This window comes from Molossus molossus, unplaced genomic scaffold (assembly GCF_014108415.1).
Source record: "Molossus molossus isolate mMolMol1 unplaced genomic scaffold, mMolMol1.p scaffold_m16_p_18, whole genome shotgun sequence".
Lineage (NCBI taxonomy): Eukaryota > Metazoa > Chordata > Mammalia > Chiroptera > Molossidae > Molossus > Molossus molossus.
Window position 1 is genome coordinate 57,019,255 of NW_023425353.1, and position 18,008 is coordinate 57,037,262.

The following is an 18,008-nucleotide window of genomic DNA, read 5'->3' on the forward strand; positions in this document are numbered from 1 at the left end:
GGAAAAAAGATATTCTCTTACGCCCGCAACACACACACACGCACACTTTTTAAAAAAATCTTCACCTGAGAGTATGTTTTTATTTTTGTTTTGTTTTGTTTTGTTTTTGAGAGAGAGAAAAACATCGATTGTTGCCTCTCACACGCACTCCAACTAGGGATCGAACCCGCAACCTAGATACGTGCTCTGACCCAGAATCGAACCTGAAACCTGTTGGTGTATGGGAGAACGCTTCAACCAGCTGCACCACCTGGCCAGGGCTTGATTAAGTTACCCTAAGAATAGCAACACTTTAAAGAAAATCAACATAAAATAGGTAAAATCAACCATTTATAGGAGCATCTCATTCTAGGAAAAAGTGAACAGTTCTTTCTTGTTGTCTAAATAGCCCAACCTACTTTAATTCTTACAAAGGAAAACAAATTCTCTTTATAGAGTTGAAGGAGAATAGTTGACTCTAAGAAATAACATAAACTAGAAATCTTGGAAACACTGAAGGTATATTCTTAAGACAATAGGATTTTAAATCTAAAATTGTACGTAATCAGTTGTTTTGTATGAAGTTAAAGTAAGGTGTTAACAAATGACTTTAGAAGGGGTATGACCAAAGAGTAAACATTTGGGAATAAAAAGTACCCTAAAAGCAGGATTCCTTTCCTTTGCATGGTGAAAACCCTGTGAATACATAACTTGAAATAGCAATGAACTTAATCCAGCTAAAGTCTCAGTTTTGATTCTATATTCAACAAGCAATCTTCTTGAAAGAAATGTACCAGAGGCTGCTTATTGGCCCCAATGTGTCTCCCCTTCTTGAATTAAAAAAAAAAAAAAAGACATTTTTATTGGGCACACAAACATCCATAAGAATGATCACTTGCAGGCCAATTATGACAATGAGATTTCATTTCTAGCCACTGTGATGAGGACCAAAGTGTTGTGTTCTATCAACCCCAGCACTACTGACGTTTGGGTTGTGCAGTTCTTCCATGTAGGGTCTGTCCTGTGCGTTGTAGGATATATTTAGCAGCATTTCTGGCTTCTGCCAGTCACTTCAGTAGCACCTCCCCTTGGTACCCATTGTGACAACCAAAAATGTCTCTAGACATTGTCAGATGTCCTGAAAACCACTGCTAACGGAAAAGTGGCATAATCTGTATTTCCCTTTCCTTCTACTGAAATGTGGATGTGGTGATAAGCCATCCTGGACTATGCAACAAGACCTTAGAGGTGCTAGAGTAATAAAATAGAAGGAGCCCAAGTCCCTGACTGTATGGAGTACCATACTGGGCAAATGGACTGATGTCACTTATGCCCAGACTATTACATGAGAGAGAAAAAATATTTTTCTACAGCCATGTAGATCATCAGAGATTGAGAAACTATGGCCCACCAGCTGAACCTAGCCTTATGTCTGTTTCTAAAAGACAAAAACCAAACAAAAAACCCCACATCCACACCCATTCATTTACAGATTGTTTATGGCATCTTTCCTACTACAAAGACAAAGTAGTAGTGACAGAACATCTGGCTCACAAAGCCTAAAATATTTAACTCTCTGGCCCCTTAAGAAAATGTTTGTTGCCCTGGCCGGTTTGGCTCAGCGGTTAGAGCGTCCGCCTGCGGTCCGGAGAGACCCGGGTTCGGTTCCCGCTAAGGGCACGTACCTCGGTTGCAGTTTGTCCCCGGCCCTGGTTGGTCGTGCCGGTGGCAGCCACTCGATGTGTCCCTTTCACATCGATGTTTCCCTCTCTCTCTCTTCCTCTCTCTCCCTCCCACTCTGTCTGTACAAAAAATGGAAAAATGTCCTCGGATGAGGATAAAAAAAAAAAAAGAAAATGTTTGTTGACCCCTGATGTAGATGAATGACAACTAACATCCACTGAAACTTGTATGCTAAATGCTATTCTAAATGCATTGTTTATATTACCTCACTTAATGGTCACAGTTGATTCATGAGGTAGATACTATTATCCCCATTTTACAGATGAGGAAACCAAGGTAAATCGAGTTAAGTAACTTGCCAAAGATCACCCACCTATGACAGAGCTGGGATCTGAATTTAGTAAGTCTGTTTCAAAAGCCTGCTAGAAAAGATTGTGTTAATCAGTAAAGTTGGGTATACATTGGTTCAATATCAGTTTCATATATATATATATATTTTATCCTCACCCGAGGACATTTTTCCATTTTTTGTTCAGATAGAGTGGGAGGCAGAGAGAAAGAGAGAGAAACATCGACGTGAGAGAGACACATCGAGTGGTTGCCACCCACACAATCCAACCAGGGCCGGGGACAAACTGCAACTGAGGTACGTACCCTTAGCGGGAACTGAACCCGGGTCTCTCTGGACCACACAGGCCACCGCTCTAACTGCTGAACCAAACCAGTCAGGGCTATCAGTTATATTTTTTAGTTACTACCACTGGAATTATTATTCTGTACATAAACCAAATGTCTAGTTTTATTTATTTATCCATATCTCTATATTTATTTATTTATTATTTTTTAATCCTCACCTTGAGGATATTTTTTCATTTATCTTCAGATAGAGTGGGAGGGAGGGAGGGAGAGAGAGAGAGAGAGAAATATCGACGTAAGAGGGGCACATCAACTGGTTGCCTCCCACATGACCCTGACCAGGGCCAGGGACGAACCGCAACTGAGATATGTGACCTTGACCGAAATCGAACCTATGGGCTGATACTAACTGCTGAGCCAAACCAGCCAGGATGTGTCTCTATTTTTAAAAGTTGAAGTCTTCACTTCAGAAAACAATAAAAGTATGTTCTTTTTCCTAAACCTTTACATGTGCAGATTTTATATATTTAATAGTAAATTAACCCAAAGTATACACTGAAGTACACGTTATGGTCACTGTCTTTTTTAGAACACAGTGAATTGATTCACATCAAAATCAGGCACAAATTTTTGTCTGTGCTTTATTTTGTATGACTTTAACATTTGCTTTGTAAAATATATCAGCTCTTATTTAGCTAAATGAGTACAAGGAACAGAAAAATGTTGAAAGAAATAATGGCTTCAAACTTTCAAATTTGAAGAAAAACAATCTACAAATTAAAGGAGGTAAATGAACCAAAATTAGGATAAATGCAAAGAGATCTATACTCTTCATAATCACACTGTTGAAATCTGAACACAAAGAGAATATCTTGAAAGCAGCAAAAGTAAAACAACTCATGTAAGGGGAGCTTTACACTGAATGTTTGTGTCCCCTCAAAGTTCATGTGTTGAAACTCAATCTCCAATGTGATAGTATTTGGAGGTAGGGCCTTTGGGAGGTGATTAGGTCATGAGGTTGGAGCCCTCATGAGTGGGATTAGTGTTCTTATAAAAGAGACCCCAGAGAACTCCATGGTCCCTTCTGTCATGTGAGGACCCAGCAAAAAGATGGGCACCTGTGAACTAGAAAGCAGATCCTCACCAGACACCAAATCAGCCACTGCTTTGATCTTGGACTTCCCAACCTCCAGAACTGTGATAAATAAAAGTTGGTTATTTAAGCCCCCCAGTCGAAGGTATTTTTATTACAGTAACCTGGACAGACGAAGACAGAAAGCATCAATATGTTTAAGCACTGACTTCTTATCAGAACAATGCAGGCCAGAAGTCAGTGGAATAGAGCCCTACAACCAGAATGACCCCTTTGAACTACATCCTTCATAATTGAAGATATGTTATAGGTACATAAAAATTCACGATTGTTACCTTCATGGTAACAATTGTTCCTTTTTAAAAATTATTCCTTTATTTTTTATCCCTTTTTATTCCTAGAAATACTTTTGTATTAAAACCATTAGCTCTTATTTTAGTATGGCTATACCAGCTTACCTTTGGTAGGTGTATCTTTCATTGTTGCTAAGTCTTCCCAAGGTCCTGGCTTTATGAAGGGTCTCAGTTCTAACTCTCACCCTTACACCAGCTCAGTGCCATGTTTTTTACTTAGGGGTGAGTTTTAAAACCTGAGTGCCTTAGCCATTTGGGAACAGTATTTCTGTTCTATCGTCCAAGGCTCACTGCTCTGGTTCTTAATGGTCCCTCTTCATTTCTGAAAAGGTTTTGTTGCTACTTAGAGCTTTAAAGTCCAGTTGTTTCAGGCAGATTTCTGTTAGCCTGGTAGATCAGGTCAAATAGTTTTCCACCATTTCCATTGTGTTCTCCCTTTGGCCTTCTAGACTTTAGAGGTTTTCATTTTTTTTAAATTCTTGCCCGAGGGGACACCTTTGCATTTATCTTCAGATAGAGTGGGAGGGAGAGGGGGGGGAGAGAGAGAGAAACATCGATGTGAGAGAGACACATCAATTGGTTGCCACCCACACAAACCGCAACAGAGGTATGTGCTCTTAGCGGGAATCAAACCCGGGCTCTCTGGTCCACGGGCCGACACTAACCGCTGAGCCAAACCGGCTGGGCTAGACTTTAGAGGTTTTTGACTAGGGTGAACAGGTCTCTATATTAGACTTATACTTTTCTCTCTGTATCTACCAATGCAAATATTTTTCCCATTAAAGAAATTAACTGTAACAGAAATGTTAGATATTTAACCCCCTCCACCTGGGGTCAAGCTTGCAACCTTGGCACAGGACAGTGCCCAACCAACTGAGCCACACCAGCCAGGGCTGCCAGCTTTTGTTTTGATTTGTTTCTTCTCTTGACTTTTTTCAAATTTTCCATAAACTGTGCTGATTGGTGAGTCACAAAAATGTCATGGAAGAAAACTGTTCTGTACTAATGAGAAAGTCAAGCATGTCTAATATCTCATTTAATATTAAAAGGAATTTGTAACTCTGGTGCAATAGTAACATGTGAGAAATAGCATTAAGCTGAGAAAAACAGCACTCACCTTTTTTTTTTTTTTAATATGTTTTTATTTTTTTAGACAGAGAGAGAAACATCAATATGAGAGATAAGCATCTATCTATCGGCTGCCTCCTGCACACCCCCTACTGGGGATAGAGCCTGAAATCTGGGCATGTGCCCTGACCGGGAATCGAACCAGACATCTCAGTACATTGGACAATTCAATCCACTGAGCCACACCAGCCGGGCAGCCCTCACCTTTCTTGTTATTTAAGAGTGGATGGAGCATTTAACTGTTGGGGCTATTGCTATTCTTTGTGACAGAGTAAAAACAGTTGTTAATCAAGGATTGTATTGATTGCCAGATATTTAGTTACAAATCTTTTTCTTGAAAGGTCAGTTGTCCTTTTGTGTGTGAGGACAGATCGTAGTGTGCTTAGTTGTCCAGTGAGCCATTTTGCTGCATGAAATTCCTCTGCTTTTACTCCTGGAAGCTGTTATACAGGTTGCACTTGTGGTTTCAAAAGGGAAACATGAACTGATGTTCTGGCAATTTGCTCAGGAAAGGTGAAGGTTCTACCGAAAATGGGTGACTGTCTCTTCACTTAGGAAAGACAAAAACTTATAAAATATAATTTAAATAGGCAATACATATGCATGGCTTAAAAAGTTCAAACAGCACAAGCCCTGGACAGTTTGGCTCAGCAATTAGAGTGTTGGTCTGAGGACCAAAGAGTCACAGGTTCGATTCTGGTCAAGGGCATGTGCCTTGGTTGCAGTTCAGTCCCCTGCCCTGATCAGGGTCATGCAGGAGGCAACCAGTTGATGTCTCTCTCACATCGATGTTTCTCTTTCTCTCCCCCTTTCACTCTATCTGAGGATAATGGAAAAAAATATCCTTGGGTGAGGATTAAAAAAAAAGTTCAAACAGGACAAAAAGGTATATGATAAAAATAAATGAATCTTCTCAATATCAACTGCAGCTAAATTATGTTGATATTATGTACTTTTGATATAAAGTGATGTGATGAAAATGGCACTTTGCTTATGTGGTTTTACTTCCAAGAACTCATAACACCAGTCTAATGAGGGAAGCATGCACATTCCATTAGATGGCCGTCCTACAGAATACTAAATTCTTCCTCCTCAAAATTGTGAAGGCCATTAAAACCAAGGAAAGTCAGAGAAACTGTCATAGACAAGGCGCCTAAGGAGAAATGACAACTAAATATAATGTACTGGCACTGGACGGGATCCTGGGACAGAAAAAGGGTATTTGATAGAAACTGAAAAAAATCTGAATAAATGGTGGACTTTATTTAATAGTAATGCATCAATACTGGTTCATTAATTGTGGTAAAAGTACCATACTAATGTATGATGCTAATAGGGGAAACTGAGTACTAGGTGTACTGCAGTCTTCTCAATTTTTATGTAAATTGAAAGCTGTTCTAAAAAAAATAGAACAGTCTTTTTCCTTCCCTGAACCTCTAGTAGCCTAGTCTTGCCATTTTCTTGTGATGCCTTTGAGAGAGATTATAGTCTAATATAAACATAATGTATATATCCCTCTCCTGCTTTAAAAAACAGCAACAAAAATAACCTCCCAGACAAATGGCAATGTACATATGTAATATTCTTCACTAAGAATATATTTGGAGATTGCTGTATGTTAACACATTTATTCATTAGTATTTATAGTATTTCGTTATATAGCTATACTACAATTTCACTCATCTCCTATTGAAGTGTAGTTTGGTTTATCCTATTAGACTACTGCCTATTGGTTTATAAGCCTAACATTTGGAACAGAATTGGGAGTTGGGACATTGGGGAGGGAACAATCAAATTTTATTTTGGTATTTAGTTAAATTCCTTGATTTAATATTGCACTTCTCTCTAGAAACAATCAGATTTTATTTTAGTGTTTTGTTGGATTTACTTACTTATTATCACACTTACCTCCATGAGGATTTGAGACAGGTTGTCTTCTATTTGGTTATTTAAATGTATTTGTTAACTATCTGGGAGATGCTCCTATGTTCTAATCATAATACTAAATAATTAACTGTAGGTGATATAGAAATGTATTATGATATATAGTCCCAGATATGGCTCATGATGAAACAGAGAAAGACCCAGAAATATGCTCATATTTCTATGATCTGTAGTAACATTGTATTATAGCCAGCTGTACAAACACAAAGGAGGAAGTAACTAAACCATGCATTGTTTTTTCCATTGAATTTTAGGTGACATTCCAGAAAAAAAGGGAGTTGAAGGTTCATGGTTGACTCATTTGAATGGTCTTTGTCACCAAGGGAAGGGAATGTCCTCAATTTCCTCCTGTTCATAGTATCTAGAGTCAGAGACTTCAGGTTTGTAGAGCAAAGTGAGTTAGCCTCCACTGTAAGTCAGCCTCTAGAAAAATGTCCTGTAAATTGTTTAGATTTATAAGCAGTACAAAATACTCACTAACACAATTATCTTATGCTTTAGTATATATTCAGGAAAGGGATTATATACTCTAGTATGGTGTTGCTGATGCACATAATTATGAAACTGTAGTTCATTTAACAAGGAATGGTTTTATCTAAAGATGAAGGAAAACAAGATGCACAGGAAAAGGGTAAAGAGTTGTGCTTTTCACTGGCTCCTTTTCGTGACAAACAAGGCCTTCCTCCATGAGCTAGTCTTGCTTTTCTTTCTTGTCTAGATTCAAGGGCTGGCTGCCTTTTATTTATTTAATTATATTTATTTTTAACTACAAAATAAATAGATGAATCTAGTCCCATAAGATATTCAAACACTGTTCCCCTTGACTCCAGTCCCACTACTCTCCACAAAAGGAACCCATTCATTGCTCTTCATTTGTTATATATGGTAAGGTGTGTGTGTGTGAGTGTGTGTGTGTGTGTGCGTGCAAAATGCACTGTTCTGCTTGATTTGTTCACTTAGCAGTGTACGTATTAGAGGGAATTTCAAATCATAATGTGTTGATTGACCTTGTTCTAGTTCATGGCTATAACAATTAATTTTAACCTTTCTGCTGTTGTTGCTTTTCTAGGCTGTTATCATTTGGGGTTATTACAAATAATGCTTCAGTGAACTCCATTGTGCATTTCCTGTATATTGTGAGAGTTTCTCTAGGTTATCAAGGAGTGTTTTTGCTACTTGTAGGATTTACAGATTTAAAATTTTACCAGATATTACTAATACATTGTTTCATGAGAAAAATAAATTGTAAATTGGAATGGCTAGTATGACATCATTTATGTTGGAAGAAAAACCCAGATATGTTATAGGAAGATATTCTATTAATCAGACTGCTAACAGTTGAAAATTGCAAGAGAATGCTATATTTGAGAATAGTAGTGAAAGAGACGTTGGTCGTTTCAGTGATGTTTTAGTTTTTATTTTTATTTTTTTATCCTCACTCGAGGACATTTTTCCATTTTTTGTTCAGGTAGAGTGGGAGGGAGAGAGAGGAAGAGAGAGAGAAACATCGACGTGAAAGGGACACATCGAGTGGCTGCCACCCGCACAACCAACCAGGGCGGAGGACAAACTGCAACCGAGGTATGCGCCCTTAGCGGGAACTGAACCCAGGTCTCTCTGGACCACAGACCGACACTCTACTCTAACCACTGAGCCAAACTGGCCAGGGCATGTTTAGGTTTTTATAACAAGAATGTATTAATATATTACTTGAGTTGCTATAGTTATCAGTGAAATACAGAGATGTTGAATAATTTATATCTGTCTTTATGCTACAGTCATAGAATAATCTCTATTATTCTATGGTCATACTGACCATTTAAAAAAATTTTTTTTTTTTATCCTCACCTGAGGACATTTTTCCATTTTTTTTGTTCAGATAGAGTGGAAGGGAGAGAGAGGAAGAGAGTGAGAGAAAGAAACATCGAAGTGAAAGGGACACATCAAGTGGCTGCCACCCGCACAACACAACCAGGGCCAGGGACAAACTGCAACCAAGGTACATGCCCTTAGCGGGAACCGAACCCAGGTCTCTGTGGACCGCAGGCCAACACTCTAACCATTGAGCCAAACTGGCCAAGGCCCATTTAAAATTTTTGATCATATATTAGGGTGTAGAAAAAATCAGTATATTTCACAAAGTAGAATTAGGTTAGAGTCACATTCTTTGGCCATTATTATTATCCCAATTAAGCATTTAATCATCTTGGCTTTTCTAGATTTTTATAGTAAAGCTATATGTTATTCTAGTTTTTTGTTTACAATGTTTGGATTCCAGTACAAGTGACTAAAATTATTTAAATTTTACTACTGGCCTTGATACCTTTTAATGCAAAATATACACTTCAGTTGCCATGTTGTATGAATATAGTAAACAGTTTCTTAAATCATGTGACTCCAAAGAATACGTGTTATTTTAATATGTAACTTTTTTTTTTTCTTAAAGAGATGTAAAAGCTGGAAATATTCTTCTTGGAGAAGATGGCTCAGTACAGATTGCAGGTAATGATTAGTATTTATTTTTATCTTTATTTAATGGTCAGTGGAAGCACATTACTGATCTTTTTGTTTTCTTAGTCAATTTGCTCTTCCCCAGACCATTCCTAGTCAAGCATCCTATATTGGCATACCTATTCTGACTCTGAAGATACGTACTCTTTGCTACTCAGTCTGCATTTTCTCTTAGACATATTTCTGACCATTACTTTTTACCTTCTAGTTATCTACTCTTTATTCTCCATTTAGGGTCTCCTTCTATGAGTTTTTATAGCATTCTGTACTTTACTTTAAAGGAGAAGTAGTTAAGAAACCTCATTGTGTTTAAGAATACATATGCTATAGAAAAGTGATAGAGCTGCTACTGTACTGGAGGGCATGGGGTATTAGCCAAATAGGAAGAGGTATCTGACAGGTGGAAGTATACTTTGGGAGATTCAGAGCTGAAGAGTTGGAGTCCATGGTCTGCCGACGGTGGCTATGCTGGTGAAATAACCCTTGCTTCGGGCTGGGACTCCAGAATGACTGAATGGCAGTATTGTTGAGCAAGCATATTATCTGAGAAAGTGGTATTTTATCTGAGAAGATAATAGATTTGACTTAAAATTAGCAACTTCTAGTCATCAAAAGAGGAACCAACAGTTTATTACCATTAATAAGTTATAAAGCAAACCACAGAGTAGAGAAGATATTCACAGCCTGAATACTGATAAAGAACTCAAATTTAGAATATATAAAGGACTCCTTAAGAAAAACTCTGATTAAAAATAGACAAGAGACTTTCCAAATGAATACATCAGAACATAAATTTAATAAAAGGTATTTGACCTTACTGGTAATTAAAAGCAAAGTAAAATAACATTGGGATAATACTACATTATACTACTGGCTGTGCTGGCTAAAACATCTAATAATAGCAGTTGTTAGTCTGGATGTAAAGCAAGGAAAAATCTCATACTCTGATTGTGGGAGTGTAAATTAGTATAAACACTTCATTAGGTTAAAGATATGTATATCCTAAAACTTTGGCTTTTAAATGGCATTGCGTAGAGAAACTCATGCTTATATAAGTGCCATGATGCTCATAAGTATTAAAAGTGTGAAACAGTCCCAAGCCCTTTATTAGTAGAATAGATAAATAAATTGTGGTTAATTTGTACATTAGAATACTAGCTACTGATGAAATTGAATAGAATTACAACTATATATACAAAAGCATTAATAAATTATAAAGACATAGGATGAAATAAGCCAGTCAAAATAGAATATAGGGGTGTGCAAAAGTAGGTTTACAGTTGTGAATGCATAAAACACAGTTTATTCTTGTATTATTATTTATTAATTAATTGTATTCTTTGTTATTAACCTACTTTTGCTCACCCCTGTGTGTAGCATGTGATTCCATTTTTATAAGTTTAACATCAGGGATATTTGTGCTGTATTGCTTAGAGAAGCAAAATGAAGTGGAAAAAAAATAAGACAAGAGGATTCTGGGAAAATGGTGAGTAGAATCACCAGGAGTCTGTCTGCCCACCTAGACAGCAGTTGAACTGGCGGAATCTGTCTGATGTACAGTGGGGTTCTTGATAACATTTTGTTCGTCATTTCATTATCACATTGATGACATGCCATAGGAACTTAACTCTTGTTTGTAAAATTGGTTTCATTATACATTGTTTTACCTAAAGTCACAGAACCTACTGACAATTTTAAGTGAGGACTTAGTGTAACTGTTTTGGAATTCTGGAGACCATTGAAGGCTTGAAAATTCTAGGGAAGGTCTTGGAAGGTAAATTGTGGTTAATTTGGTCAATTTCAGAGCTATTCATTTCTCACCCATCAGCCACTTGTAGGCAGCTGTACATATGTTTTGGAGCAGTTTGCACACACCTTGTAGGAACCATAGTGGGAAAAAAGGATTCTGTTCTCCAAATATCAGGTATCTGTGCTCTGATCACTGATTGCTGCTTCGGATCACAAAGGTGCAGGCAAAGAGGCGAGCAGCCATTATGGTTGTTAAATCCCCTCCCCCCAATGACTTCCAAGGGACTTACCAGGCCAGTACCCTTTTTCTTCCCTTCATTTTTTTCTTCTTTCCCTTTTTGGAGCCAGACATTAAAGAGTAGAACATTTAAAAACAACTACATTTACAGGAGAAATTGGAAAGTGACTGCATATGCCAAGGAAAAAGTGCAGAAAGGATCTGAGAAGACTTTAAGTTTACACCTCAGGCTGATACTTGACACAGACGCAGTCTGCACCAACTAAAAGAACAAAAACAAAAAAGAGAAAACCCAGGAAATGAGGTGGAATCTGATCTCCACAGTTGCAAATCTCCAGTTTCAACAACAAAAAAAATCACGAGGCATTCAGTGAAACTGCAAAATACAGTCTATTCAAAGGAAATACATAAATCAACAAAAACTGTCAGTGAAAAGACCTGATGTCAGATCTAGACAAAGATTTTAAAAACAGCCATCTTAGAAGTAACAGAAATAACAGATGATGTACAGAAACCAAAGAAAGCAGTGCATGAACAAAATGGAACTATTAATAAAGAGAGAAAACCTAAAAGAAACCAAAAAGAAATTATGGAGCTAAAAAGTACAATAACTTGTACTATGAAATGAAAAACTCACTGGAAGATTTACTTGCAGATTTGAGTTGGCAGAAGAAAGAATTGGTAAACTTGAAGATAGGAAAATGGAAATTAACAATCTGATGGGTTGAAGAAAAGTGAACAGAGCTCAAGGGATTAGTTAGACACTAGTAAGTGGACCAATATACACATTATGGGAAGCCCAGAAGGAGAAGAAGGAAAGGAGCAGAGAGAGTATTTGATGAAAAATGCCTAAAAACTTTTCAAGTTTGATGAAAGACATGAATATAAACATCTAAGAAGCTCAATGACCACCAAGTAAGAAAAACCCCAAGAGACTCACACAGAGACACATTATAATCAAACTTATGAAAGCTAGGGACATGAATCTTGAGAGCAGCAAGAGAAAAATGATCATTACACTGACTCATTACATGGAATACTGAATAAGATTGTCAGCAAATTTCTTATGAGAAACTTTGGAGGCCCAAAGGCAGTGGCCAATGCAGTCAAGTGCTAAAAGGAAAAAATTGTCAACCAAGAATCCTGTATCTGGTAAAACTTCATCAGAAGTGAGGGATAAATTAAGATATTCCCAGATAAATAAAAGCTGAGGGAATATGTTTTTATTAGGCCTGCCCTGCAAGAAATGCTCAAGGGAGTCCTGCAAAGTGAAATGAAAAGATCTAGACAATAACTCCAAGCAGTACGAAGAAATAAAGATCTCAATAAAGGTAAATACATGGGCAAGTATACAAGTTATTATTGTAAGTATTATTGTAACTATGGTTTGTAGCTCTACTTTTTGTTTACTGTGTAATTTAAGAGACTAATACACTACTAAAAACAATTAATTGGTCTAAAAGTTAGCATTACAGTAACATTAGTTTGTAACTCCATCTTGTTGCCTACATAATTCAAGACACTAATGCATTTAAAAGAGTCATTCATTTATGGTTTTGAACACACAGTGTATTAAGATGTAATTTTGTGACATCAATAACCAAAAAGGGTGGGGACAGGGCTGTAAAGGAGATCTTTTCTGTGTATCGAAGGTAAGTTGGTATAAATTCAGATTAGTGTGTTAAACTTTAGGGTGTTAAATGTACTTCCTATGATAGCTGTGAAGAAAATAGCTATAGAATATAGACAAAAACAAGTAAGAAAATAAATTAAGGTTTCACAACAAGAAACAACTCCACACAAAGTACAAAAATAATGTAGGAAATGAGGGATAAAACTATTAGACATAAAGAAAATAAATAATACAGTGATAGGAGTCTCTTCATATCAGTAGTTGCTTTAAACGTAAATGGGTTAACTCTCCAATCAAAAGACAGAGATTGACAGAGTGGATTAAAAAAAAACACATGATCCGCCCTGGCCGGATAGAGCAGTTAGAGCGTCTGCCTGTGGTCCAGAGAGACCCGGGTTCGGTTCCTGCTAAGGGCACATACCTCGGTTGCAGTTTGTCCCTGGCCCTGGTTGGTTCGTGCAGGTGGCAACCACTCGATGTGTCCCTTTCACATCGATGTTTCTCTCTCTTTCTCTCCCTCCCACTCTATCTGAACAAAAAATGGAAAAATGTCCTCGGATGAAGATTTAAAAAAACAACAACAAAAAACACATGATCCAACTATATGCTGTCTATACTGGTTTTCCTACTATCCTGAAGTAGAGAATTTTTATGAAATCTTTTATAAGCCAAATTGGCTTAAAGCAAAGAATATCTCCAGCTTTCAGAAAGTTAATTTGAAGCTACTTGCTTTCACAAAAACCTACATTGGTATGGTAACGGCTTTTTTGGTAAAAAGTGAAAATCCTTTTTGGGTTTCTTTTGGTTCGTGAAAACAGGTACTCACATTGTCACATTTCATAAAAGTGAAGTGGCATGCCCTGGACGGTTTGGCTCAGTGGTTAGAGCGTCGGTCTGCGTTCCTGAGAGACTCGGGTTCAGTTCCTGCTAAGGGCACATACCTCAGTTGCAGTTTGTCCCTGTCCCTGGTTGGTTCGTGCAGGTGGCAACCACTTGATGTGTCCCTTTCACGTCGATGCTTTTTCTCTTTCTCTCTTCCTCCCACTATCTGAATAAAATATGAAAAAAAAAGTCCTTGGGTGAGGATAAAAAAAAAAAAAGTGAAGTGACATAATGCAAACCAGAAAATGGGGGATATCTATATTGTTAAAATGTCAATACTACCCAAAGTGATCTACAGATTTAATGCATCACTATCAAACTCCCAGTGATTTTTTTTTTTTTTTTGGAGAAATAGAAAAACTCATCCTAAAATTAATATGGAATCTCATATAATTTCAAATAGTCTAAACAGTCTTGAAAAAGAATGAACAAAGCTGGAAGATTGATATTTCTTGTTTCCAAAACTTATTGCAAAGGGACAGTAATAAAAACAGTATGTGATTGGCATAAAGACAGAGACCGATAAACTAGCCCAGAAATAAACTCTCTGGCAAAAGTAGGTTTACAGTTGTTTGTATAGAAAATACAATAATAAATAATAATGCAAGAATAAACTGTTTCTCATACAACTATAAATCTACTTTGCCCCACCCTGTATAGGGTGAAATTGTTTTGACAAGAGTGCCAAGACCATTCGATGGGGAAAGGGCTAATTGTGCTAAGAAAATTGCGTATTCCCATGAAAAAGAATGAAGTTGGACCCTTAGATCTAATAACATATACAAAAATTAACTCAAACTGGATCTTAGATCTAAATGTAAGACCTAGCCCTGGCCAGTTTGGCTCAGCGGTTAGAGCATCGGCCCACGGACCATGAGTTGCGGGTTCGATTCCAGGGAAGAGCATGTACATCAGTTGCAGTTCATCCCTGGCCCTGGTCGGGTCATTCAGGAGGCAACCAGTCGATGTGTCTCTATCACATCACTGTTTGTCTCTGTCTCTCTCCTCCCCTCCCCACTCTGTCTAATGATAAATAGAAAAATATCCTCGGGTGAGGAATAAAATAATAATAATAAATATAAGACCTAACACATTAAAATTCTTAGAAGAAAACATAGGGAAAGAGTTGTATGACATTGGATTTGGCAGTGATTTCTTAGATAATGATGCCAAAGGCATGGCTTAACAGAAGAAAAAGTAGACAAATTGGCCTTTATGAAAATTTTAAAATGTTGTGCCTAAGACACTACCAAAAGAGTAAAAAAGTCAACCCTTGAAATGGTAGAAAATATTTGCAAGTCATACCTTTGATGAGAGACTGCTAATATCCAGAATTTACAGAGAAGTCCTAAAACTTGAATAGACATTTCTCCAAAGAAGATAAACAGAGGGCCAGTAAGCACATGAAAAGCTGTTCAACATCACTAACCATCAGAGAAATAAATGCAAATCAAAACTACAAGGAGATACCACCTCACACCCACCAGGATTGCTACTATCAAAAACAGAAAATAACAAGGATGTGGTGAAATTAGAATCCTTGTTCACTGTTGGTGGAAATGTGAAATGGTACAGGTGCTATGGCAAACAGTGTGGCAGTTCCTGAAATAATTAAAAACACTAGGTGATACAGCAGTTCCATTTCTGGGTATATAACCCCAAAGAACTGAAAGCAGGGACTCCAGCAGATATTTGTACACCCATTTTTATAGCAGCATTATCCATAGTGGCTACATCGTGGAAGCAAACCAAGTGTTCATCAATGGAGTAATCAGTACACAAAATGTGGTATATGTATACAATGGAATATTATTCATTTTATAAAGGAAGGAAATTCTGACATACTACAACATGGATAAACCTTGAGAACATGATGTGAAGTAAACCAGTTATAAACAGACAAATACTGTATAATTCCACGTATATGAGGTACTTTACTCAGAGTTATAGAAAGTAAAATGCTGATTGCCAAGGCTGGGGGAGGGGGCAGTGGGAAATTATTGTTTAATGGGTATAGAGTTTCATTTTGGGAAGATAAAATGAAAAGAATGGAGTGGAGCAAAGAGGAACATCTGAGATTATGATGATGTGTTGGGTGGAGAGGACCTGTTAAGCCGTGTTCCCTGAGTGAAGAAGTTTTACAGAGGCTCAACTTACTCTCTGGTTGGCACATGTCCACTGGATGCGTACTTTTCGCTTCTTGCGTAGTGGCTCCTGCACCCTGGCCTCTTTGTTTTTCTCTACCTGAATAATAAAAATTTGCTTTGTTCTCACAAACACACACACAAAGTTCAACAGAGAGAAGAGATGTCATGCTGGTTGTATATAGAACTATACATTATGTTATTTTTCTATTCATTTATGTTACTGTGCTTTTAATACCTTGTTATATTCTGTTTCAGACTTTGGTGTTAGTGCTTTTTTAGCAACGGGTGGTGATATTACCCGAAATAAAGTGAGAAAGACCTTTGTTGGAACCCCTTGCTGGATGGCACCTGAAGTTATGGAACAGGTATTGTATCTTTTAAAATAGTTTAGGGTTTGGCCCTGGCTGGTTTGGCTCAGTGGTTAGAACATTGGCCTGTGATCCCAAGAGACCCGGGTTCAGTTCCTACTAAGGGCGCGTACCTCGGTTGCAGTTTGTCCCCAGCCCTGGTTGGTCGTGCGGGTGGCAGCCACTCATTGTGTCCCTTTCACGGCGATGTTTCTCTCTCTCTCCCTCCCACTCTACCTGAACAAAAAATGGAAAAATGACCTCAGGTGAGGATAAAAAAATAATAAAATAGTTTAGGGTTTTGTTATGAAATAGAAAAACACTGAGTAATGCTTGCTTTTGTTTGGTATACTAGGTTAGGTTTGGGAAATACACATTGCTATTCCTTGGCTAAGACTTTCATCCTCCCTTAAAAAATAAAACTGTAGAACTTTACAAAAGACACATGAAACTCAGGTTTATACTAAAGTTAACCTAAGGAATAATAGAATGAAGATTGGTTTAGTAATATTTTCCTTAGTACAAATTAAATGACCTAATCTTTGTACATGTAGTTGTATTGCTATGGTTCTTGAGGGACTAGTTTTCTCCATGTCATCATTTTCTATTTGTTCCCAACTGCAGTCTGATGTCACTCATCCCATCGCCTTACAGAAACTCTGCTAAAGCTCGAACTCTTCTCATTTCTTGTCCCTTGTCTTGTTATCTTTGTGGCATTTGACTCTATTGGCCAGTCACACCTTTCACTTCCTTAGCTTTCCTAGAGTAGTTTTCTTTTTTTCCGGCTGGTCAGGTCAGTTCTCCGGCTTATATTCCGGCTTTTCTTCTGTTGCTAAATGACACTGCTTCCCAGGACGTTGTTCTTGAACCTTCTCTTCCCTGACATGCTCACCTAATATTCTCTTTGCTCCCTACTTATTATTTCTAAATTATATCCAGTCCAGTCTTATTTCCTATGCTTCTAGATGTTTCCAACTCCCTCTACATGTTTTGCAGCAATGTCTTTTTGGTATATCATACTCAGTATGTAGAACTGAATTTTCTTCCCACTCTGTTGTAATTCCCGTATTCCTTCTTTTGGTGAGGGAAGTATTCCCATTCTAGGATTATGTGGATGGTTAACCACAACACCTGACACTGGACCGATGAGATTGATAGCAGTTTATTAGTTGCCTATCCACATAGGTGGCAGGGCGTTGGGGGGGGGGGGGGGTGACGACACTGTATGCCACATAGGGTTGTATTCAGGGAGAGACTGAGCAAACAGTTACTGTGGGACATAAGCTTTGTAGTATCAAGAGAGTGAGATGCCCCTTGGATTCCTTGTGAAGATGTGATTGGCTCATTTGAATCATTCCAGGCTGGCAGGAAGCAGAAATCTGCTACTTAGGGATAAGCAGGAATTGTACCTGGTCCATGTAACAAGCAGAGTTGTTGTGCTAGGGAACCTTAGCCTCAGGAGCAGAAAGGGGAGGGGAATTTTCACTTATGTCATTAGAGGCCGTCCTATTTATTTACCAAATGTCAAGATAGCACAAAATAAGGAGCTTTAATTTTAGGACTCATAAGGTTTCCAAAACCTTTTTCTGTTCCATATTTATTACTTAGGTTAGAAAATTAAAATATTTAGTTATAGCGCCCTGGATGGTGTGGTGCAGCTGGCTGAGGGTTGTCCTGTGCACTGA

General features: G+C 37.8%; 1 protein-coding gene across 6 annotated transcripts in view; it reads left to right on the forward strand.

Annotated features, from left to right (window-relative positions):
• Positions 1–18,008, forward strand: part of OXSR1 (oxidative stress responsive kinase 1) — an 82,321-nt gene that overhangs the window by 36,764 nt on the left and 27,549 nt on the right. For all 6 annotated transcript variants that reach the window (XM_036266389.1, XM_036266390.1, XM_036266393.1 and 3 more), the window contains 2 exons: positions 9,263–9,318; positions 16,232–16,341. In XM_036266389.1, coding sequence (XP_036122282.1) covers positions 9,263–9,318; positions 16,232–16,341 — 166 coding nt within the window. The remainder of the gene's footprint in view (positions 1–9,262; positions 9,319–16,231; positions 16,342–18,008) is intronic.